Source organism: Diabrotica virgifera, chromosome 7 (assembly GCF_917563875.1).
Source record: "Diabrotica virgifera virgifera chromosome 7, PGI_DIABVI_V3a".
Lineage (NCBI taxonomy): Eukaryota > Metazoa > Arthropoda > Insecta > Coleoptera > Chrysomelidae > Diabrotica > Diabrotica virgifera.
In genome coordinates, this window is record NC_065449.1 from 100,895,236 (window position 1) to 100,922,774 (window position 27,539).

Here is a 27,539-nt window from a genome sequence, read left to right on the forward strand (position 1 = left end):
AACAAATATACAACGGTGTATATGTATATTGCAGGTTCAACTTCACACTCCATATTCCATTCCTCAGATGAAAAAAATGTTTATCAGTGTACCTTTAGATAGTTCCACAACCGCACAAGTTTCACCAAATTTGATGACGACGTCTGAGGAAGTGAAGGCTTATAGGATTAAAGACAGGAAATGTTATTTCAGCGATGAAAGATATTTGAAGTATTTCAGAATATATTCTCCAGAAAATTGTCGAATTGAATGCTTGACGAATTATACTTTGAATTATTGTGGATGTGTAAATTTCTACATGCCAAGTAAGGAATACTTTAATCTACTAAAACAAAATAATACATAATGCGCTATTGTTAACCATATACTTATTAGTCCGTTCTTTAACGGTAAAATATCGCAAAACCTCTAAATTTTAAAGAACCGCTTAGATTGACATGAAATTTGGCACACACATAGCTAACATGTCAAAGAAAAAAAAGTGATATTGTGCCGATATGTGCTTTTGCGATGGGGGCGGTTTTCACCCCCTCTTGGGGGTGAAAAAATATTCGTCCAAAGTAAGTCAGGAAATGGATAAACTGGCTAATTTTAAGTAACTTTTGTTCTATAGAGTTTTTTCACTAAAGTCAATACTTTTCGAGTTATTTGGCAGTGAATATGTTCATTTTTTCAACAAAATAACCACGCTTTTAGACGGTTTTTCGCAAATAACTCAAATAGTAAGTATTTTGTCGAAAAAACATTCGTAGCCAAAATATAGCCTGTAAAAAATTTAAAAAAACTGGTGTATATATATCGTGTCTCTATACCTAGTAGAAGCAGAGTTATAGCTAATGAAAAATAGGTTCATATTTGTCATATTCCATATGGAATATTCTAACGTGAAATAACCAAAAATGAAGCACATTTCGGGGAAAACTCATTACAACGTATTTAAAGTGTTTAAAAAAAGCTTCATTTTTGTTTTACAAAAAAAAAATTTCTAGCATCAAAAGTAAACAAGTTACGCTCAAAATAAAGTTAGTCCCTGTTTGTTTTGGTAAAAAAATCGAGAAAATCACCCCCTAATTAGTATCTTAAATGAACTTAATCGTTACGACTTTACAAGTTTCTTGACTCTTGTATGTATTGTTTATATGATCTGTAAGTTTCATCGGTTCAAAGTCCTTCTTATTGAAAAGGCTGTAGTTAAAAGGGGTTAAACGAGTCATTGATCACGAATGTAAGCAAATTTAGTAACACCAAATCTTAATCAATTTTTGTCTAACAGAAAAACAAAAAAATACATGATATTCTGAAAAGCAATGCTGACTTTTTTTGTTTTTCGAGATTTTTGGTATCTCTAACAATTTTTAAGTTATTTGACAAAAAGCATATTTTTCAAAATTAAAATTTTTAAAAATTGTACTTTGAAACCAAATTTTTTCAAAAATAAGCACTTTGAATCAATGAAACTTACAGATCATATAAACACAACATAAGTAAAATAATTTGTGGAGCGGTAACGATTAATTTCATTTAAGTTGCTAATTAGGGGGTGGTCTTCCCGATTTTTTTTTGCCAAAACAAAACGGACCAACTTTATTTTGAGCGTAACTTGCTTAAATTTAATGCTAGAAACTTTTTGTAAAAACAGAAATAAAGCTTTTTTAAACACTTTAAAAAAGTTATAAAGGGTTTTCCCCAAAAAGTGCTTAATTTTTTGGATATTTCACGTCGAAATATTCTATTTGAAATTGAGTGAATATGAATCTATTTTTCATTGGCTATAACTCTGGTTCTACGAGATCCAGAGACCTAACGCGTAAACCATTTTTTTTACTTTTTAATAGGCTATATTTTTGATAAGAAAGTTTTTTTCGACAAAATACTTACTTTTTGAGTTATTTGCGAAAAACCGTCTAAAAATGGGGATATTTTGTTGAAAAATGAACATATTCACTCGCAAATAACTCGAAAAGTGTTGACTTGGCGAAAAAGCTCTATAGAACCAGAGGTACTTAAAATTAGTCAGTTTACCCATTTCCGGACTTATTTTGGACATATATTTTTTCACCCCAAGAGAGGATGAAAGTCACCCCCAGGGCAAAAGCACACATCGGCACAATATCACTTTTTTTATTTGACATGTAAGCTATACGTATGCCAAATTTCATGTCAATCCAAGCGGTTCTTTAAAATTTAGAGCAAAAACCGTGAAAGAATGTACTATGTACAGTGATGAGCGCGCTAATAACCGGCAAAATAGCTCAAAAGATGGAAAACATAATACATTGCAAGAGATTATGGAACTCTAAGGACCTCATTGTCTTCTTATGTACGAATAGAAAAAAAAGTTGTGACTGGCTAATTGACACCCAAGTCTATGCCATAAAACAAAAAAAAATTGCAAGATATGAAACTAGTGGAGGTGGAAAGTATCGTTATAAACGTATAAATTAACATTATATTACATAGATTCCCACCTTTAGATGTCCGTGACAGGAGTTTTTTTTATAAAATTATACTATCACAATGACAGTTGTCGTACTCTTTTGATACGTCTTAAGGTAGGAAAATATGTAATGTAATGTCAATTTATTGGTTTATAACGATACTTTCCACCTCCACTAGTTTCATCTCTTTTTATTTCGCAATGTATTATGTTTTCCATCTTTTGAGCTATTTTGTCGGTTATTAGCGCGCTCATCACTGTATATTAACATAGACAGAGTGTTATCTTGAGCGAAGTGACGACACCTTTTTTTGGTTAAATATAGCAAGCCGCGACACTAAGCTTTATTTTTAAATCAAGAGGAGTAAACTAAAAAGACAGATTCACACCCAAGAAAGTCACTAGAAATATCACTAAATACATTTTTTTTTGGTTGATCATATCGGCCTTTAATGGATATCCATAAATATTATATTATACTAATACGTCGCTAAAGAGTTCTAAAAACAACTGTTTTTTATATAAAAACAGACTAATAATCTAAAAATTAAAGGAATAAAAGTAAATAGGGCTTTTCATTCACAGTCATTTGTTTCGAGCTTCTGTCTGATTCTGTCATGTGTCACATAATATTAATATATCTACGTCATACGTTATTGGTATTGCCAATGATACAAACCAAAGACGTATGACGTAGATATATTAATATTATGTGACACATGACAGAAGCTCGAAACAAATGAGAATCGATGAAAAGCCCTATACAAAAAATCGCTGATATAACTTAATTAACCTATGGAATTCTACTAGTGTCAAAATTTTATAAATGTCATTAGTGTCAAAATTTAATACCAGTGAATTTGAATAACTCCTCTTGGTTTAAAAACAGACTATAGTCCTTCCCTGGTCCTTCCCTACCGTGCCTATATCCCCACTTAGTTTCATATTAGTTTCTCGATACAATGTGCTAGAAAGAGATAGCATCAAGTCACCAGTCCAAGAGATCTTATCGTCAGGAAGAGCGGAAGGTATGCTCAGTGGCTCAGTCTATGTTAATATACAGCGTGTCTACTTAAGTAAGTTGGAAACATAATATGGGAAACTTTATTATTAATTTTACGAAAAAAAGTTATTCTTCATAAAAAGTTCTGCATGCTCTAGAACCTAAGATTCAATCATCAGATATCAAATTTTATCAATATTATACGAGGTATGTCAAAAAATATGAATTTCGTTCAAGGGTAAAGTACCTTTATTTCTCTGAATATCGAAAATTCTTATTATGAAAAGTTGTTTGGAATTAATAACTAAGCTCAAATAAGCAATTGCATGCTTCTAATTGAAAAAAAAAAATTACAATTTTTCCTCAAATTTATGAATACCCAACATCGTTTTTATTTATTACAAATAATATGATAACTCTTTTGTTATTCATTTTACGAAAAAACGTTATTCTTCATAAAAAGCTCAGAGTGGTCTAAAATCTAGGATACAACCATGATATATCAACTTTTATTAATTTTATACGAGGTGTGTCAAAAAATATGAATTTCGCTCATGAGTATAGTACCTTTATATTTCACAATATTTCAATTAGAAGGATGTAATTACATATTGAAACATAGTTTTTAATTCTAAACAACTTTTTTAATAGCAATGTTCAATGCTGTGAAAAATAAAGGTACTTTACTCCTGAATCATGAATCATGTGTTGTAAAGGACAATGCCAAAAATAACTTCTACTAAAATGTAACCAAAAAGTTTGGGAGTTTTTTTTTATTTATGATTTAAAGATTTTTATTGAAAGATTTTTATATTGCAGCTTATTATATTTATTTTAGAGAAAAACTTTTAAATAGAAAGTAATTTTATAGTAAATTAAAAAAAACCAACAATTTGAGCTATGGCAAGTTTAATTTCATTAATTTATTATTGCAAAACAGGCTGCAAAAGGTCCAAATTGGCCGTCTTTGCAATTGCATTATTTATGTATTGTTAAAATATTATCTTTTTTTTTATTCTTTAAGACATTAAAATGAAGACATTTCAATTCAAAACATAAAAAATTTGAAAATCACGATTGACGAACTTATTGCTTAGATAATATAAATTGTTTATCCCAAGAGGTCAAATGTCGAAGGCTATAACTTTTTGAAAAAAAAATCATAGAAAGTTAATACAAGATACACTCTCCTTCTAAAGAGTTATGTTTTCATATTCTGATGTAAATAAATGCGTAAAACATTTTTCAACCTCTTATTTTCGGGTTTGAAAATTAGGGGGCAAATTTTGTTATAAACATTTTAGTCGAGGAAATGAAACTAAAAAAATGGCAAAACCTCGCAATTTTTTCGTCCAGCATCGATTTGTACAAAAATTTGGGATTAGGCTCATTTCACCCTCTAGTTCATTATCTATATAGAGCCGTTGTACGCTTTTGGTTTTTTAAGGGTGAAAACTACCCCTAATTGTAAAAAATATAAAATATCATTTTAAACTTTAATATTGTCAATGTAAAATACGTTACATAATGATTGTTTTATGGTTTACGATATATCATAATATTTCAACCCTTAAAACACCCCTTGTTGGAGCTATATATTAAAAATTTACTTATCCTAAAAAAATAATTTCGGCTTGCATCGATTTACATAAAAATTTGGGATTATGATTATCTCTCCCTGTACTTCATATTCTATATCATGCTCAAGGGCGTTGATTATTTTTAGGGGTGTAAACTACCCCTTATTGTCAAAAATTATATAAAAACATTGTAAACTTTAATATAGGTAAAATTTGGTTTTGATTGGTTAAATAATGATTGTTTTATGCTTTAGGATATAATATCATAATATTTCAACCCTTAAAAACCACCATTAATAACATTGCAATTTTTATAAGTAGATAATTTAATAGATCTATACAGAAAAAAGTAGAATTAAGAATTACAAAAACATTTATTTACAGAAAAATACGAATTAACAAATATGTACAAATACAAATACAATAGTTTTTAGTCATCTTCAGCTTCTAGTGTACGAACCGGTTCTGTGGTATTAAATACATAGAAAATGCTCTATAAGCGGACTATTCGAATTTTTCGAAAAAAAAATTCGTCTTGTGAACATAGCTCCTTCAATGTTGGCGATAAAAAGTTTTTTCAAAAATGATTTTGTAGGATTTTTGAAAATCTATAAGACTATGTAAATTAAATTCCGTAAGATCCCTTAGTTCTTAATTGGGGTGGGTTTAAAGGGCTCGAATAAGGGGGTGTTTGCTGGTAAATAGAGATTTTAAACAGCTATATCTCGCTAACTGTTCACTGTAATGAAAATCTGTGCAAAAAGAAATTTTAGTCATTAACAAAGCTACAATTTAGTAATCGATCATTTTTTCGTATCTCCAGTATTTTCGGAGATATTTTGAAGAAAGTGGTGAAAAATACGAAATGGCAAAATATAAATTTTTCCTTAAACTCCAATTTTTCTAAAATTAGGTCTTTTGAATATTTGAATGATTATTTTATGCTTTAGGATATAATATTCTAATATTTCAACCTTTAAAAACCACCCTTAATAACATTGCAATTTTTATAAGTAGATAATTTAATAGATCTATACAGAAAAAAGTAGAATTAAGAATTACAAAAACATTTATTTACAGAAAAATACGAATTAACAAATATGTGCAAATACAAATACAATAGTTTTTTAGTCATCTTCACCTTCTAGTGTACGAGCCGGTTCTGTGGTATTATATACATAGAAAATGCTCTATAAGCGGACTATTCGAATTTTTCGAAAAAAAATTCGTCTTGTGAACATAGCTCCTTCAATGTTGGCAATAAAAAGTTTTTTCAAAAATGATTTTGTAGGATTTTTGAAAATCTATAAGACTATGTAAATTAAATTCCGTTAGATCCCTTAGTTTTTAATTGGGGTGGGTTTAAAGGGCTCGGTTTGCTCGTAAATAGAGGTTTAAAACAGCTATATCTCGCTAACTGTTCACTTTAATGAAAATCTGTGCAAAAAGAAATTTTAGTCATTAAAAAAGCTACAATTTAGTAATCCATAATTTCTTTCGTATCTCCAGTATTTTCGGAGATATTTTGAAGAAAGTGGTGAAAAATACGAAATGGCAAAATATAAATTCTTTAAACTCCAATTTTTCTAAAATTAGGTCTTTTGAATAGGTCAAACTTCGTGGGTGTATTTATAATACTAATATAAAAGGAATTACAGAAAGGTGACGAACAATTTTTAATTAGGAGGGTTGTTAGAGGGTTATGTTCACTGATTTTTTCGTAGAGAAAAGCAGGTACCGACCTTTTTTTGATCATAAGTCGCTTAATTTTTATGTCAGAAACTTTTTATTTTTTTTTTGAAAGGTCTAATTGTCTACTTGAAAAAAGTTTATTCAAGTTTTTCTCGGAAAATACAAAGTTTTCCCGTTATTTGGCTTTCAATATTTCAAATTATGCATTTGACGAAAATAACTAACGTTTAACATGCCGTATCTCGATTTGTATTGGTCGTAAAGATATTATAGAAAAATAATTGTTTTGTTTTACTAAAGGATACAATTTTGATATCTGCAATTTTTTTATCAAATCCATATTTTTCGAGTTATTCTCAAAAAAACCCTCTAAAAAAATCGATTTTTTCGTCGAACTGTTACTTTCAACCGCGAATAACTCGAAAAATATTAGTTCTACGAATAAAATGTAAAAAACTTTTTTTCATTATTAATACCGTTTACATCGATTTACATGGTTAAAATGTAATAAAAACTTCCCACTCCCGAGATGGGGTGGCAACCACCCCCAAGGTTTTAGCGTACAGCGGCATGATATAGAAAATGATCCTTGGACTATTCCCTACCTTCTGTGAAAATTTCAAGTAAATTCATGCTGGACGCAAAAATTGCGAGCCAAAATGCTTCATTGGGTGGACTATTAATTAAGAACTGAAACGTTCCTACACATTCTATGAGTTTCTAACTTACAGATTATTGTTGCTGAAGATAAAACGAAGATTTAAAAAATAATAAAAATTTTCTACGACCAACTGAAGCCGAGATAATTGTTTTTGTTTTTTAAATCGTAGTGACTTTATTTATAACAATTAATAAATTATTTCACAATGACTAAAGTAAGACTTATCTTAAAATAAAAATTACCTTAAAAGAAAGTAACATTTAATTATTAAAAATGATTTTTAAAATGGAGTGAACATTTATTTTTCTTTGCGATTGTGAGAGTGCCGGTTGCCCTTAGCAACTTATAGTAGGTACATTGAATCACGGTTTTTGCTCCAAATTTTAAAGAACTTCTTGGATTGACATGAAATTTGGCATACACATAGATAACATGTCAAAGAAGAAAAGTGATATTGGGCCGATGTGTGCTTTTACCCTGGGGGTGGGTGTCACCCATTATGGTGGGTAAAAAATATACGTTCAAAATAAGTCCGGAAATGGATAAACTGACTAATTCCGAGCAACTTTTGTTCTATAGCATTTTTTTATTAAGTTAATACTTTTCGAGTTATTTGCGAGTTATTTTAAATGAACATATTTAATGTTCATTAAAAAAAAAGCACATTTTCAGACGGTTTTTGGCAGATAACTCAAAAAGTAAGTACTTTAACGAAAAAAAAACAATTCTCATAAAAAATATAGCCCATAAAAAATTTAAAAAAAAATGGTTAATATACGAACTCTCTAGACCCAGAGGAAGCAAAATTTTAGCTAATACAAAATAGATTCATGTCCATCAAATTTCAAAGCGAATATTTCAATGTGAAATGCTAATTAGGGGGTGATTTTCACGATTTTTTTACCAAAAAAAAAGAGGCCAACTTTATTTTGAGCGTAACTTCCTTACTTTTATTGCTAGAAACTTTTTTAAAAAACAAAAATAAAGCTTTATTTAAACACTTTCAAAAAGTTGTAATGAGTTATCCCCAAAAACAGCTTCATTTTTTGGTTATTTCACGTTGAAATATTCGATTTGGGATTTGGCGAGTATGAATCTATGTTTTATTACTTAGAACTCTTATTTTACTGGGTCTAGGAATCTCATATAAACACCATCTTTTTTCACCTTTTGGTGAAGGACTATATTTTAGCTAAGAATGTTTTTTCGATAAAATACTTAGGTACTTTTTGAGTTATCTGCAGAAAACCGTCTAAAAATGTGTTTTTTTTTTTGTTGAAAAATGATCATATTTACTCGAAAATAACTCAAAAAGTATTAACTTAGTGAAAAAATGCTATAGAAGAAAAGTTGCTCAGAATTATTGTTTATTCATTTCCGGACTTATTTTGAACGTATATTTTTTCACCCGTCATAAGGGGTGAAACTCACCCCTAGGGCAAAAGTTACATCGGCCCAATATCACTATCCTTCTTTGACATGTTATCTATGTGTAGGTATGCCAAATGGCATGTCAATCCAAGCGGTACTTTAAAATTTGGAGCAAAAACCGTGATTCAATGTACCTACCATAAGTTGCTAAGGGCAATTGATACAATAGATCACAATCGTAAAGAAAAGTAAATCTCCACCCGACTTTAAAAATTATTTTTAATGATTAAATAACTGATTGTTATAAATAAAGTCACTACGATTTAAGAAAACACAAATAATTATCTCGGCTTCAGATGGCCCTAGAAAATTTTTATTTTGTTTCAAAACTTCGTTTTGTCTTCAGCAACAATAATTTCAGCAACTCTCTATAATTTTTTGTTTCAAAAAGTTATAGCCTTCGAGATGTGACTTCTCCGGTTAAACAATTTATAATATCTAAGCAATATGTTCGCCAATCGGGCTTTACAATTTTTTTATGTTTGGAATTGAAAGATTTTCATTTTAAAGTCTTAAATAATAAAAAAAGTTATTTTTACAATAAATAAAATAATGCAATTGCAAAAAACGGCCATTTTGGACCTTTCGCAGGCTGTTTTGCAATAACAAATTAACGAAATTAATCTTGCCATAGCTCAAATTGTAGGTTTTTTAATTTACTACAACTTTCTATGTAAAAGTTTTTCTTTAAATGAATATCCTAAGGTGCAAAATTAAAAAATTTTAAAAATTGCAAAAACAAAAAAAATTATGTCCTGAAATCGACCTATTTTCCCCCACAGCTTGGAATAATATTATTATTAATATACAATCATAAGATTCGATGTCAGCAATAAAATTGCTGGTAAATAAGGTTTCTTTGTTTTTTCCTAATTTGCCAAGAGTATTATACCTGTTTGTATCTAAATAATGTTTAAAATGTGACAATCGTTCTTTAAAACCACATGAATAAGACCTGGCACAACCAATTTTTTTGTTCTAGGGGACAACGAGACTGCCATTTGCGGAAATGGAAATATTAAGTGCATGGAAAAGGCTGAAAGTAAGTTTGACTAAAAATACATTAACATTGATATCTCATGTTATTACTTTGATTATAATGGAAATAAATAAACTTAACCGCAAAAGTTTTGCAACACCAAAAATTATACTCATTTCTAGGTCTGGATCCCGCGTATGAAAAAAAAGTTGATTAATAGCAAGTTGAAAATTTGTTAATAGCTTAAGGGTGTCTAGTCGGACAAACTTTGATATATGGGAACACTGGAAGAGGGGAAGTCTTAATTGTGGAACAGGTTAAAAATTTGGAATGGTCAGACAACCAAAACGTCACATGTATTTTGTCCGACAAAACTTCCAATTGATTTGTTACCCTTTCATTAAACTCTCATGCAAAAACCAGACTGCCATTTATCACCAATATAATTCCTGTCATTTGACATTTTCTACGTGTTCCACTCATTATAATGCCCATTTGGTGGTAAATAGCAGCCTGACTTTTGCATGAGAGTTTAATGAAAGGGTAACAAATCAATTGGAAGTTCTGTCGGACAAAATACATGTGACGTTTTCGTGGTCTGACCGTTCCAAATTTTTAACCTGTTCCACAATTAAAACTTCATCTGTTCCAGTGTTCCCATATATCAAAGTTTGTCCGACTAGACACCCTTAAGCTATTAACAAATTTTCAGCTTGCTGTTAATCAATTTTTTTTTCATCGCGGGATCCAGACCTATTTGTATATTATTGCATTATGCACTGTTAGCCCAGTAAATGAACGGGAAATACGGCAATAGCGTGTAATTTTAAGGGGCAGCACCGAATTGTATGAAAATTTGTGTTTAGGTTCTACTTACCCTCAACCCTTGTGCCGTTGGTTGCTTTTTATTTTTTAGGGGTAAAAATTAGAAAAAATCGTATAATTGTAAATTAAAACGTGTAATTGATTCAAATCATCTTTTGATGAATGAGTGAATGCCAATTAACCTGAAATAACATAGATTAAGATTTGATCACAGTTTAACCCTTAAATCTCACCCTCTTGAATAGTTATAATTCAAACAAGCAATGTCATTGAATACCTTGCTACTGATTTGCATGAAAATTTGGATTTAGGTTATATTTACCCTCTATTTCAAAATTCTTGCCGTTGGTTAATTTCAATTTTTTCGAGGTGAAAACTATCCTATTATAATTGAATATTTTCATGGCCACCTAATAAAATTTGACGTAATTTTTGTTACAATTGATGTTGGGTTTAAAGAATCACGAATAACTCACAAATTAAAGCACAAACTAGAGGAGTCTTATCATACCAGCCGACGAGTAAAGACGTTAAATTCTAATTAATATTCGCTTACAGTTTTTGCAAAAGTTAAAAACGCGTTTTGTGAATGTGTTATTTTAACGATAAACATTGGTAAGGTGACTTTATTTAAATACATATTATAGACGACTTCAAAAATAGGCCAGTATTTACTGGCCCCAAATAATTGATATTTTGGCATACAAAATATCAATTTCTACATCATGGCATCCTCATCTACGTCAACTAAACCTACTTCTACACCAGACCAACAATCTCTAGAACCTAAAAGCTACTCTTCCGTAACCAGACAACCATCCGCTAATGTTTTTCCATCAAGAAACCAAGCAATTGTGTTCGACGCAATTGACAACACCAAAATTGAAGATTACCTCCACAGTTTAAGCCAAATTATTCGACCAATAAATATTATTTTCTGTTCAAAGTTATCCAACAACAGAATGTGCATTTACTTAGCAAATGAAAAATTAGTGGACGACTTTATTATCAACCACGGAAAAATCAAAGTTAATCAACAACTCCTACAAGCACGACGACTAATCACACCCAGCCAACGACTAGTACTCTCAGGCGTATGTCCATCTATTCCACACTCAATCTTAGAATCCGAATTGCAAGCACTTGGTGTCAACCTTTTGTCACCCTTATCATTTCTCCGTATAGGGACTTCCAGTCCTGAGTTCCAGCATATATTAAGCTTTAGGCGACAAACCTATATATCCCCTTTAACCAACCATACTTTACCCGATTCTTTTATTATAACCCACGAGGAGACATCATATAGAATATGGATATCTTTAGACAACCAGACTTGTCATATATGCAAAAAGACCAAGCATTCAGCAAAAGACTGTCCAACAAAGGCATCTGTATCAGGTGACACCACTTCAATTCCTCAAAATACAGAATCAGGTGAGAACTCTATTGAAAATAATTACAATCAGGCGACTAAAGAACTAACGAGTGGCATCCCACAAAATAAAACCGAACTTAACGATCAAGTTGAACAAAATGAAACACTAAGCACAGAACTCCAAACTAACCAAATAGAAACAGATCCAATATCACAAAAACGCACAGTTTCTGAGCGTTCTCCAACTCCTTCATCAGAACACGCTTTTGAAGTACCAAAAAACAAAGAGAAAAAGACTAAATTAAACCAAGGCAATAAACCAAAAAAGACGTTAGAGGAAATGCTGAAACCCACAGAAGAATTATTTAGAGACCAAAATTCCAGTTATCCCTTAAACTATGATCAACTAATAGATTTCTTCGAAAATTGTACAGGCGCTTCCGATCCAATAAGCATTACAAAAATGTATACCAATGAAATTTCTGAAGTTACAGACCTACTGACAAAAATTTATCCTAAACTAATTGACCGAAAAATTAAAAGCACATGCACCCGAATAAGAAATAAAATTTTACGACAGATGGATCCGGACTTCCATACCGAACCAGAAAGCGACACCTCTACGGACACATATTAAAATATCAATATCATTCACTAGTTTAATTCAATGGAATCTGAATGGGTATTACACCCATTTAGAAATGTTGCAAATACTAATCTCAAAATACAGACCAATGATTCTATGTTTACAAGAAACTAATTTTAAAAACAACACTGCACATAAACTAAAAAACTTTAATTGTTTCTTTAAAAATCGACAACATGCTAAAATCGCCAGTGGAGGAGTAGCCATATACATAAAGGACGACATTAATAGCACAGCAATACCACTAGAAACAAACATTGAGGCAATTGCAGTCAGAATCAAAGACGTAACTAGTTTTTCCGTATGTAACATATACATCCCCCCCAATCAAGAACTTAACCATAACGAAATATCGGATCTTTTAGAACAAATACCTACTCCACGATTAATTGTCGGGGACTTCAACGCACATAATCCTTTATGGGGTTCAAAAAAATTAACACATCTTGGTAGAAAAATAGAAGTACTTCTGGAAAAACTCAACCTAAATTTACTTAATGATGGACAACATACCCGTTTCGACATAAGAACGGGCGAGGGTTCTGCTATCGACCTATCTATATGTGAACCATCAATAACGCATACACTTTCATGGGATGTATTACCAGAGCCATACGACAGCGACCATTATCCTATTTTAATCCATAACGAAGATGCATCTACAGCTATACCAGAAGCAAAATGGAACTTAAAAAATGCGGATTGGACGAAATTTTAAAATCATATCGAACGCAACTTGCATGCCATAAATGAAAATAGTAATGTGATCGAAGAGGTAGATTTTATTACAAAACTAATAATAGATTCAGCAGATAAAAATATTGGAAAAATTAACTTCAATAGTAAATTCCATCCAGTTCCTTGGTGGAATCATGAATGTCGACAAGTAATACAACAATCCAAAAAAGCGTTTAATAAATTCAAACGACAGAAAAATGAACAAAACTCTTTAGAATTTAAACGATTAAGAGCTATAGCCAGATTTACTATCAAAAAAGCTAAGCACGAATCTTGGAAAACGTACGTTTCAACAATTGACAGTTCTACTCCAATGACAACTGTATGGGAAAAAGTAAAAATAATATCTGGTGCAAAATCACACAAGTCAATAAATCTGTTAGAGCAAAATAATATAATATATAAATCCCAAAAGGAAATATCAAATATACTGGCATTAGTTTATGAAAAAAAATCAAGCGACGCAAACTATTCACCAAATTTCTTAAGCAACAAAAGAAATGAGGAAAGATATACCATAGATTATGAAGATCAAAATAATAGTGAAATAAACTTTCCAATATCGATGGATGAATTAGAAGCGGTAATAAAAAACTGTAAGAACTCGTGCCCTGGACCAGATAATATACCCACTATTTTTCTAAAGAACCTCACCTACCCATCTAAAGAACACTTACTCAGCATTTTCAACTTAATCTTCTCGAAAAGTTTATTTCCAAAATCGTGGAGAAATTCAATAATAATTCCTATTCCTAAGCAAAGTAAATCAAAATCAGATCCCGAAACATATAGGCCAATATCTCTTACTTGTAGTATGGGCAAAATGCTAGAGAAAATAATAAATAACAGACTAATGTGGTATCTGGAATCAAAAAAATTAATTATACCAGAACAGAGTGGCTTCAGAAAACATCGTTCTACTGTAGACAATCTTATTGACGTAGAATCGGAAATACATGAGGCTTTTGCAATTAAACAACATTGTATCGGAATATTTTTCGACATTCGTAAAGCCTACGATACAGTGTGGAAATTATCAATATTAAAAACTCTTAGCGAATGGAAAATTAGAGGTAATATACTCAAATATATATCAAACTTATTAGAAAATAGACAGTTTCAAGTCAGAGTAGATGGCGTATATTCCTCAACAAGAAATCAAGAAAATGGTATACCACAGGGCTCGAACCTTAGCACAACTCTGTTTCTTATAGCTATGAACTCTATTACCGCAAAGATTAAATATCCTGTAAAAGCTAGGCTATATGCAGATGATTTGGTTATACTTTGTAGAGGAAAGAACCCAAGAACCATCCATAACCATGTCCAAAAAGCCATAAATCATATTGAAGAATGGTCATCCACAAGTGGACTTCAGTTTAATACCCTTAAAACGAAAGCAGTGTGTTTTACAAAAAGTCACCAAATACAACTGAAGAACTTATACTTAAATGGAGCACAGGTTAAATATGTAGACGAAGTTAGATTTCTCGGTATGATATTTGATCAAAAACTAACTTGGAAAATACATTTAGAATATTTAAAAAAGACATGTCAGCCTGGAATAAATTTGTTACGATCACTTGCAAACAAAAAATGGGGCGCCGACTCGTCTACATTACTACATATCTACAAGGCCCTAGTACGTTCCAAACTTGACTACGGCTCAATCGTTTACAACTCCTCAAAAAAGACGTACTTAAAAACAATAGATGTGATTCAAAATACAGGTCTTCGAATTTCCTTAGGAGCACACCACACAAGTCCAATACAAACTCTATACTGGGAGACTGGAGAGATCCCACTCACGTTTAGAAGACAATATCTAAGTCTTTCTTATGCCGTTGCAGTATCCTCTAATCAAGATAACCCAGTTATACACAACGTATTTGCTGACCGCTTTAAAAGTTGTTTCCAAAACTCAAATAGAACTGATCACCCTTTTTATTACCGCATACAAACTTACTTATCAAAAATAGGTATTCATTTTCCAGACACCTATGATATTTCCGCAATCCAAACCCCTCCTTGGACAATTCGCCTTCCCTCTACTGATACCAGCTTATTGCGACTAAACAAATCAGAAACGCCTGCAAGTCAAATCAATCAAGAATTTCTTAAAATATTGAGCAAATATGGTAGCTGCTTCAAAGTTTACACCGATGCCTCCAAAAACGAAGAAGGAACTGGCGCAGCAATCTACTCGTCAGATTACACAGCAGCTTATAAGTTACCTTCATATACAACAACGTTCTCCGCTGAACTGTTTGCTATTCTAAAGGCATTGGCTCTGATAGTTAACAAAAATAATAAGAGAAACATCATTATCACAGATTCTCTCAGCTCAATATTGGCATTAAAACAACTCTATTCTGATCATCCACTACTACTTTTCATTAAAAAGGAACTGAAATATGCAGAAAATATGGATATTAAAGTTAATTTTATTTGGGTACCATCTCATACTGGAATCGAAGGTAACGAGGTTGTGGACAAAATAGCAAAGAATGCACCTAATAACCCAAACGCAGAAGAGAACATGAAAACCCTACACACCGACCTGAAAGCATATTTCAAAGTAAATACTTTTAAAATATGGCAGGATACATGGAGGGACTCATCAACCAAGCTATACGAAGTCGACATTAACCACAATCAAATTCCACAATTCAAAAACAGAAGAGAGCAAGTAATCTTCACTCGTCTCCGGATTGGCCATACTCGATTAACCCATGACTACATACTCCAACGTGCCGATCAACCTGTGTGTGATTTGTGTAGAAGTGTCCTTACCGTAAAGCATTGTTTATTGCAGTGTCCGAAGTATAAAGTGCAACGAAAAAAGTGCAACATACCACCAACATTAAATAGTGCACTCGGAAAAGACAGTGATACAAAAAGCATCTTCACATTCCTCAAAGACTGCAACCTCTTACCAAAAATATAGTATTTTACTTTACTTTGTATAGACTTACAGCTTTTTATAATCTCCTATTGTTATGTTTAAAATCTATTTTTAAGTTATAATTTTGTAACACAATCCATACACGCTAATAACCCTGCGTGGTTGATGCGTAATGTAAGGAAAAAAAAAAGCACAAACTAAAGGTATAGGCTTAAGAAATAAAAAGTACCATATATTATCATTTCATTAAAATGCTTAAATATAGGGTGTTCCATTTAAGAAAACTCAGAAAATACTCATTCCGAGTTCCGACCAACCCTGTACACTAAAATCAAACATTTTGCTATATTAATAATGTTTAACAATAGTAAACTATATCAAAAATCTTTTGAACATAAATAGAAATTTTGATGTCAAATCACTTCAATTCTACAGGGTGTGAATGTTGCTACGAAATTATCATAAAATATGTCTTTTATATCTTTTAAACTTTATATCTTTTAAACTATATTTTAAGAAAAAAGACATCAAGCAGAATCCAAAAATGTAAAAATATACAGAGTATGTATTCCATTTAAAAAAACATAGGTTTGTGTCACCCTGTCGATACGGGTGGCAATGTATATTTGAAAATATTTTTAGGTTATAACTTTTTTTCGTATAAAATCAATGGAAAAATTCGTATAAATTTCGTATATCTTACGACAAATGAGTTATTTGACTTTCTCGCAGTAGTGCCCCATCATGTATGTGGTTGGTTTGTTACTCATAACTCCGATACTTTTTAAGCTATAAAGTGAAAAACCATTTTATAAGCTTTTCCAAGGGCAATAAGATTAATAAAGTTAATTTTTTATTCCCTTATTTTTAAAAGAGTTTGAGTTATGAGTTGAAAGACTTTGAACGAGTCACTAATCACGAATGTATGCAAACTTTGAACAGCCATATCTTAACCCATTTTTATCTTGCACAAAAACAAAAAAAACAAAATATTTATACAAGCAAAACCTATATTTTTTTACTGTTTGAGATTTTTCGTAACACTAATACTTTTTAAGTTATTTTGAAAAAAACGTATTTGTTCCAAAATTAAAAAAAAAATTTAATGTAAAACCAAATTTCTTTAAAAATAAGCATTTCAAACCGGTGAAACTTACAGATCATAAGTATTAACAATACATATATAAAGTAAATTATAAAGCGGTAATGATTAATTTTATTTGGGGTGCTAAAAAGGGGGAGATTTTCACGATTTTTGTTTATCAAAAAAAGGGGCTAACTTTATTTTGAGCGTAACTCGTTTAATTTTAATTTTATCTTTTTTTAAACACTTTAAAAAAGTTTGCATGAGTTTTCCCCGGAAAGTGCTTCATTTTTTTTTACTTCACGTTGAAATAATGGATTCGGAATTTGACGAATAAGAACGTATATTTTATGAGCTACAACTTTGCTGATGCTAGGTTTATAGACCTAATGAGTACACTATTTTGTTCATTTTTTTACAGGCTACATTTTTACCAAGAATATTTTTTTATAAAAGACTTACTTTTTAAGTTATTTGCGAAAAACCGCATGAAAACATGTTTTTTTTTGTTAAAAAATACACAATTTATATCGCACATAACTCGAAAACTATTAACACAGTTAAATAACTTTATAGAACAAAACTTGCTTAGAATTAGTCAGTTTATCCATTTCCGAACTTACTTTAAACATATGTTTTTTCACCCCCCGAGAAGGGGTAAATTTCACCCCCCAAGTAAAAGCAACCAACGGCACAATTTCAACTTTGAAATGGAGGGTAAGTAGAACGCAAATCCAAATTTTCAAGTAAATCCGTCATGCCCCTGAAAATTACACCCCAAAACGGTCATTTACTGGGCTATGTATATAAATGTTAACTCAAATTTCTGTTTTGGGTTTATATCGGGTGAAAGAAAGGAAATGTTTTTCTTATGTTAAGTTTGAGACATTCTGTATGTAGGATTGTAAATAGTTTACCTTATATTTTAAATTTCCCTGTATATCATTTTTCTTAATTATTAGTACGAGAACGGGATAAGGGTCTCACATATGGACGTTGGCACAGATGTGCAGAACGAATTGGGGATTACGGCGACGGTAGCGGACTACTTTTAATTTTTGTAGTTTTGGGTTATTGGAAGATGTCGGTATATGCTTTGAACCAATTTTAATTGGGTTGTTTCACAGGAAAAAGGAGATTAGCCTAAGACGGTTTGTATTAGCGTAGGGAAAGAGAACGAATACATTCAGTCGATTTTACCATCATATACGCGACGGACGTGCTCTTAAGAAATTTCGACGTAAAAAGACGAATTAAGACGGGTATTATATTGATTAGACGCAAATTATCTATAAATACATTTCGTTTTTGTAAGAATAAGAATACGTAAGATTTTGGTCGCAATTACACACTTTTACATTTCGTTAATTTAATGGTAGCAATAATTTAGTCATCTATTTTATTAATTAAAACTGTTAAACATCAAACGGACTTTTATTACGATTGTCTTTAAAGAAAACCTACATGTATAAAAGACAAGACAAGGTGGGTAAACAACGAAATATTGAATGACTTAATATAGAAATTGGTGGAACAAAAATAGAACAAGTTAAAGCTTTTACACACGTAGGAGTAATAATAGAAGAAACAGGATTTCTAGAAGCATAAATCGACAACAGAGTAGAGAAAACGCTACAACAATATCATACAATGAACAAAAAATTTATGAGCAGAAAAGAAATATCACAGAATAAACAAACGAAAGTTTTCAAAGCAGTTTATAGACCTGTTCTGACTTTTTTAAGAAGAGTTAAAGTGTTACCAAAATGGATAGAATAAGAAACACGGATATAAGGAGCCAACTGAAAATACAATCCACAGTGGAAATTATAGAACAGAGACAGCTGATTTGGATTGATCATTTACACCGGAAGAAAGGTAGGTACCATTCCAGTGAGAAAAGTGTGAGAATCAAAAATTTTTAAAATCAGAAACAGAAAAAGACCAAGACAGACATGGTATGAAGTAATCGGTAAGATATTGGAGAAAAGAAGAGTGACATAGACAGTGACGCAAATATGTTGATACGAAACCGCAAGGAAATATTTTTGTTGCATCATCGTATTGCGTCAATTTAATGTTCCTTCCGTCATCGTATTTCTCAAATAATTTTTGACCCGTTTTAAGGTGGAAAATGATCTTTCACCAGTTGCGTTAGTAACCATTAACGATAAGAATATTCTTAGTGCTATTTCTACGTTTGGGAGGGTTGCAATTATATTTTTTTATGCAAAAGCTCCATCACAAAAGCGGCAATATGAGTTGATCTTTCGCATACTTAATGAATTTCTTGAAATTCAATTTTTAAGATGTTCTAAATGAACGACTGACCTTTCATGACTGTCACATTTTTCTTAAGCCTTTTTCCAGTTGTTAAATCCAGTACAAAAGGAAAAAGTGCAATTATATCCTACTATTTAAATATTGTGAGCTATAAAGGCACTTTACTGAGCGAATTTCTTGAGCGAAATTCATATTTTTTACACATCGACTAAAATCGATACAATTTTATATAATCTTATGTTTTTGTTCGTAAAATTAATAATAAAAGAGTTATAAATGAAAATGATGATTGGTAGGTATCTCTAATTTGAGAAATAATTAAATATTTTCTTTTTATTAGAAGAATGTAAATAATAGTTACATTATTATAATAATTATTAATTATTTAATTATAATAATAACAACGATTGCATATATTAGAACAGTTTTTAATTCCAAACAATTTTTCGTAGTATCAATAATTTACAACAGTGTGAAAAAAAGGTACTGTAATCTTGAGCAAAATTCATATTTTTTAAAATACCTCCTATAATATAGATAAAATTTGCTATCTGATGATTGAATCGTAGGTTTTAGACGATGCAGAACTTTTTATGAATTATAACTTTATTTCGTAAAATTAAAAATAAAAAAGTGTCCCGTAATATATGTGTCCAACTTAAGTAGACACACTGTATATTATACAATATAATATACATAATACATACATCATTGGGTAGACAGCACCAAAAATTTGTAACCTGCCATTTAACATTACTTACATTAAAATTAATAAGTAATATTTATTTATTTGATATTTCAATTCTTTTATACCCTATTCCACGAACATACGCCTGTTTTGGATTACTTCGACAACGAATATTTTACTGTGCAAAATAAGAAGAACGAAAGTAAATTGCAAATTACATTGTTGTTTATTGGAATAATTATTAGCGCCATTTACTTTCGCACTTCTTATGTTGCACAGTAAAATATTCGTTGTTGAAGTAATCCAAAACAGGCGTATGTTCGTGGAATGGCCCATACAGTTTATATGAAGTAATATATTTTTGAAATAATATGAAATTTTCATTAACATTTTTACGTACAGTGTCTCCATTGTAGAATTATCTCGCTATCTAAAATTGCTAAAAAATCATAAATTGCTGTCCCGAGATGTAACTTGTCTTTGAGGTCGGTTATCTCGAAGACGGTTTGAGATATCGAAATGCCGTTTTCAGATTTGGATTTAGGAGACAAAACTACATTGACATCGGTACATAACCTTCAGATATTGCAGGGGTGGCAACGCAGTAACGAACGAACGGACTTTGCGAATTTATAAATGAAATCAAAATTTTCGTTGAAAATACTATTTATTTTTCATTTTCGCTGTCACATTCACTAAAATCGCTATCATAATTATTTTCATCACTTTCGCTATTATGAATGTCATCGGCTTGCTCATCATCCATCTCATCGTCTGTTTCATTCTCAAAAATAATATCTCTAACAATCTCTGGCATTTGAGGCCCTTCAAACCATTTGAATTTATATGTGTTATCTTCAGCAAGTTCCCAACCATTTTGTTCAATAACCAGATCTGTTGGATTTTTTTTATATGCGTTCAACCAAATACTTGTAATGTATCGTGCTCGTAAAAGATGTTAATATAGCTCAGATTGAGATGGTGGTAAAGTTGATGCATCAAAATTTTTCAGTTTTTTTTTTAAATAGTTCATTTACGTCTTTTAGCTTATATCGACGATTAAATATTGTAAGCCGTATGTCATTGACTTTTCTTTGGAGAATTCTTTTTGTAATTCCTGTACCGTATATGTGACAAATATATGTTTCTAGAATTTCAAAAGCCGTCTCTTCGTCAAAATCGATATCTCCAGGAGCATAAAATGCTTCCTTATATTGCTCAAATGATTTCATAATATTGAATGGTCTCTTTTTTCCCTTTCTATGAAAACATGGATTATAGTCACAGCCAGGTAGAGCGTGGAAACCAGCTAAAGCTTTGCATATTGAATCTCCAAAATGTTCGTACATTTTACAGATATCAATATAATGTTTTTTTCCTGCGGTTCCAGACTGTATTAAAATGTGTAAATTACTGTTCAAGTGATGCATATTACTTAACATAATAACCAGAATATCTGTATCTGAGCACTTTATGATTACATTGGCATCTTTCTGTAGTTGACATAAGTGGTATATTATTTTAGTGTCTGCCTCCTCATGAGCTGGACAACTAAAATGTGGAGCTTCGTCTTTCTGCATTTCTCCATTTTTACTAACGAAAAACTTGTGACACTCAACAAAATTACCATATATTATTTTACCTTGCAGAAAAGGTGCTATTTCGTTATCAGCCCAATAAGTCAAAAAAAATCGAACCAAAGCCTCTTTGAATTTGTTATTTCTTAACTCTTTAATAAAATCGACTGCTCTCTTTTGATTGGGTCCTGATATACAGAAAACGCGATCGGCTTCTTTGTTACCTCTTGTAGATCTTTCATAGTCTTTAATTGACGGTTGGAAATATTGATCAAATATCATCAATCCGTCAATTTAAGAGCACATGCGTGAAGTTACGAATGATAAAAAGAACATATTATTATTAATTAAATGTATGTTACTAAAAAATGGAACGAGAACTTAATAGAGCGAGTCATTGAAAACAACAGAGGCTTAAAATGTCTAAGACCCGCACTGGGTGTTCAAAAAATCATTAAAATTAAAGACGCCAATAGTAAGGAAGAGAAGGACAAATATAAAATAACAAAAATAGTCGAAGACTTCTACAAAAGCTTGTACAGCTCGCAAAGCCAGCCTAATGAATCAACAAAGGAGAACGTCAAAAGAAAAATAAAAAATGTGGGATCAGAAGTACTACCAAATATAAAGGGATTCGAAATAGAAAGAGCTTTAAAAGAACTAAAAAATCATAAAGCTCCAGGACAAGACGGTATAATTGCCGAGCTCTTGAAAACAAGCAAAACAGTAACAATCCCCATACTAACAGAGCTATTTAATAAATGTCTCCATAATAGCAAGATCCCTAAAGACTGGAACGAAAGTCTAGTAATACTTTTACACAAAAAAGGGGACAAATGTGACCTACAGAATTATAGACCGATATCGTTGCTTAGTCAAGTATACAAACTATTCATGAGAATTATTAACAACCGGTTGACCTACAAAATGGACAATTACCAACCAGTGGAACAGGCTGGCTTCCGCAAAGGATATAGTACATCAGACCATCTGCTGACAATGAGAACATTGATAGAGAAGGCAAATGAATACCAACTACCCGTATTTCTTGCCTTCGTAGACTATGAAAAGGCGTTTGATAGTATCGAGATGTGGGCCATAGAACAAGCTATTAATAATTGTAGAATAGATTCGAGATATAGACAACTAATACATAATATATATGAAAATGCAACTATGATAGTACAACTAGATGAAAATACAAATCCCATCCCTATTAAGAGAGGCGTGAGACAAGGAGACGTAATATCGCCAAAGCTTTTCAACCTAGCACTAGAAAACGTCTTCAAAACGACAAATTGGTCAACCTATGGCATTAACGTTAATGGCAAGAAGCTAAATCACCTCAGATTCGCTGACGACATTGTGATTATAGCGAGCTCATTCGAGGAACTGCAAATTATGATAGAGGAACTCGCAGGCAGCTCCCAATACGTCGGCCTAAAAATGAACACGAAGAAAACAAAAATAATGACAAACACAGATGACCCCAGACGCATAACTATAAATGGCAGTGAGATAGAAAAAGTCCAGGAATATATCTACCTAGGCCAAATCCTGAAACTTGACAAAGAAAACCAAAGTGCGGAAATTAATAGGAGAGCAAGACTAGCATGGGCAGGATTTGGAAAACTTGGTTATATACTTAAGAACCGCAAAATACCTCAATATTTGAGGACCAAAGTGTTCAACCAGTGCATCCTTCCTATCATGACATATGGGTGTCAAACCTGGACCCTAACCAAGGCAAATATGAATAAATTAGCCACAACAGAAAGAGCTATGGAAAGAGCAATGTTAGGTATACGACTGTCAGATAAAAAGAGGAACGACTGGGTAAGATCAAAAACAAAAGTCGAGGACATAACAACAAAAGTTGCCAAACTTAAATGGAGCTTTGCAGGCCACACTGTTAGACAAAAAGACCAACGTTGGAATGCCACGATACAACATTGGAGACCTTACCAAAGCAAACGATCGAGAGGAAGACCACAGATGAGATGGGTTGATGATATTAAAAGAGTAGCCGGAACGAATTGGAAATATGTTGCTCAGGATAGAGACCGATGGAAGGAGTTGGGAGAGGCCTATGTCCAAACGTGGACGATAGAAGGCTAAGAAGAAGAAGAAGATGTTACTAAAATATTATTTTTATATTATTTCGATATTTAATTGAATTTTTTCTATCGATATAAATAGTGGCGGTTCTAGCCAGGGGCAGGGGGGCAGCTGCTCCCCCCCCTTCAGTTTTTACAGTACTTTTGTACTATAATTTTCGTTAAAAAGGCACGTTATCTTGTTTATTCACCGGTTGTGTTCCCTTGCCCTCACTTTTTTTGGTCTAGAACCGCCCCTGTATAAACTGAATATGTACAGAAACTGAGGGTGTACAATAATGGGCACATTTGACATAATATTCAAATACATTTTTGCTATATTTTATACAGGGTGTCCCGAAAAGATTGATCATAAATTATACCATACATTCTGGGGTCAAAAATAGTTCGATTGAACCTAACTTACCTTAGTACAAATGTGCTCATAAAAAAAGTTACAGCTCTTTGAAGTTACAAAATAAAATCGATTTTTTTCAATATATCGAAAACTATCAGAGATATTTTATTGAAAATGGACATGTATCATTCATATGGAAGGAACGTTTTAAAACAAAATTATAGTGAAGTTTGTCCACACCATAAAAATTTTATGGGGGTTTTGTTCCCTTAAATCCCCCCAAACTTTTGTGTACGTTCCAATTAATTCATTATTGTGGTACCATTAGTTAAACACAACGTTTTTAAAACTTCTTTGCCTCTTAGTATTATTTCGATAAGCCAGTTTTTATCGAGATGCGGCTTCTTTTTTAACATATTTCCATAAAAATTTTATGGGGGTTTTGTTCCTTTAAATCCTCCAAATGTTTGTGTACGTTCCAATTAAACTATTATTGTGCTACCATTAGTTAAACACAGTGTTTTTAAAACTTTTTTGCCTCTTAGTCTTTTTTTGACAAGTCACTATTTATCGAGATGTGACTTATTTTTCAAAACATACCTAACAATGTAAATTATGAATAAATTTTCAGATTATTAACAGGTCTCTATAATCGTACTTAACCATATACAAATATGTGGTGGATTCGACAAATATTCAAAATATTTCGATAAACACTGGCTTATCGAAAAAGTACTAAGAGGCAAAAAAGTTTTAAAAACATTGTGTTTAACTAATGGTGCCACAATAATAATTTAATTGGAACGTACACAAAAGTTTGAGGGGTTTAAAGGAACAAAACCCCCATAAAATTTTTATGGAGTGCACAAATTTCATTTTAATTTTTTTTTAAGATGTTGCTGCCATAAGAATGCGACATGTCCATTTTCAATAAAAACTCTCTAAGAGTTTTCGATATATGAAAAAAAATCGATATTCATCTTGTAACTTCAAAGGGCTGTAACTTTTTTTGTGTGCACTATTGTATATAGGTAAGTGAGGTTCAATCAACCTATTTTTGACCCCAGAATCTGTGGTATAATTTATGACCAATCAATTTTAAAAACTTATATAAATAATATAATAATTAAGCTCCAAATTTTTGGAGCCTAAACTTTGAAAAATGTTTGTAGCATAATGTTTAATGGTATCAACTTTTCCGGGAGCTCATTTGATACATATTTCCAAGTACTTTGACAAGTGTCAGTAAATATATTTTATAAAATGCAACGTTTTCCCGTTATTTAAGCTTGAATACATAGATTTGGGTACTAGCCGAAAAAAAAAAATATAGACTCCATCACCTATAACTCACTTTTTATTAATTCTCAAAGGTTTTTCGAATAAGAAATCTCTTTTATTTTTTATTATCTTCAATTTTGGTAATCATAACTATTTTGATAAAACTTACAGTTTTTGAATTATTTACGAAAAACCGCTTTACATCATGCATTTATTTCACGAAAAATTCAAATCTTTGATCTTTAATAACTCAAAAAGTATTGATTTATTTTAATAATTAGAGGTAATAAATTTTGCTTACAATTTGTCCCTCTATCGATTAGTGGGGTTATTTTTAATAAAATAATTTTTACCTCTGAGAAGGGGTGGCATCCACCCCCAGGGTAAAAGCGCACGTTGGCACCATATCAGTTTTATTTCTTGAGGTATGCTCTACCTACTCACCAATTTTCATGTAAATCGATGGAGGTTTAACAAAATAGGAGGTGAAAACCTTTAATGACTGCGTTAACTTTCCCCTTTCATCCCTTATTGCTACTCCCTGTATCCACTGAGGTGTCAGCCTGAAAGGGGTTATAATTATCAACATACAATAGACACATTTCACATGCCAAACTACATATTACTTATGACGATGATTTCTCGCCTCTAGCTCTTAGACTATAATAAATAAGTAAAATTTGAGACTAGTCTCGAAAACTGCGCTAACACGACTGACCGCCGGTTAAAATACCGCCGGGGGCTAATAGTCCCATAGCCTCCCCTTAATCCGGCACTGCCCACCATACCAGTTGAGGGTTAATGTACCTTTATAAATACCTACCTAATAAAAAATCTAAAATAGCTTATAAAAAAAATAAATTAAGAAAATGAGCATAATTTTTAGTGGTGCAAAACTTTTGCGGTTAAGTGTAGAGGAACTGGTCCGAATATGGGCTATGTATTTAATATGGGCCACCACACTACCTAGGAAACAAGTAGTGCTATCTGTTAGAAAATGCCCAAATATACTAGAGGGCCCCTCTCTTGTCATATATTTACAGATTCCTCCACCAGTGCATATGTTGTTGTTACACAGTGTAGACCGTTTGATTTTGACTCTTGAAAAAATTTTATTGGGTAAGTTTATATAAAGTGATATTTGTGTTTATGGACATTATTTCGGAATTGATATATTTTGCTTGTGCGACAGAAAGAGGGAAGAAAAGGGTGTTAATGTAGATTATGGCCAAAAAGCAATTACAAAATCATAAGCTAATATTTTTCTTGAACGTACATATTTTGAAATATGGGCCCCTTGTGTGACGTAAATATGGGCTAGGGGCTCATATTCAGACCGCCCGCATTGATATAAAAGAACTATTGGAAAAAGCCTTTCTGAAATGCCAGACGGCAGAAATAGCTAAGAATGGGTTTAAAGTAACAGGACTAGGGCCAATAAATATAACCATTTTTTCTGATGCTGATTTCGGTGCTGAGAAACTTGAATCTGAGAAAACTTGTAACTCGACTGGAATTTATTTGGAAGGATTTACAGGTCACCTTGCAGAAACGATTTCTTTATAAAATATAACAGTTTGTTCAGAAGATCAAGGACCGATTTCTTTATAAAATATAACAGTTTGTTCAGAAGATCAAGGACCAAGTTATTCTAAAGACCCAGATCGACCATTAAGGAACACAGCGAACGCAACAACTAAGTATGCCAGAACATTGTTCAAAAATATTCATCAGTCCATTCGTTCATTCACCTGCCCCATCAGTTACGAACCGAGCGTTTTTAAGAGGAAGGAAAACTTCTCGGTTCTTAAGTTATAACTTTATCTCCGTATAAATTGGTTCGTAAATTATCAATTGAGAATATAAGACAATCAAAAGAAGGGAAGGAAAAAAGAACAGT

General features: G+C 31.8%; 1 protein-coding gene across 1 annotated transcript in view; it reads left to right on the forward strand.

Annotated features, from left to right (window-relative positions):
- LOC114336264 (pickpocket protein 28) overlaps positions 1-27,539 on the forward strand; it is a 316,523-nt gene that overhangs the window by 230,256 nt on the left and 58,728 nt on the right. Inside the window, exons 6-7 of the mRNA XM_050657303.1 lie at positions 35-305; positions 9,787-9,846. Of these exons, the coding sequence (XP_050513260.1) occupies positions 35-305; positions 9,787-9,846 (331 nt within the window). The remainder of the gene's footprint in view (positions 1-34; positions 306-9,786; positions 9,847-27,539) is intronic.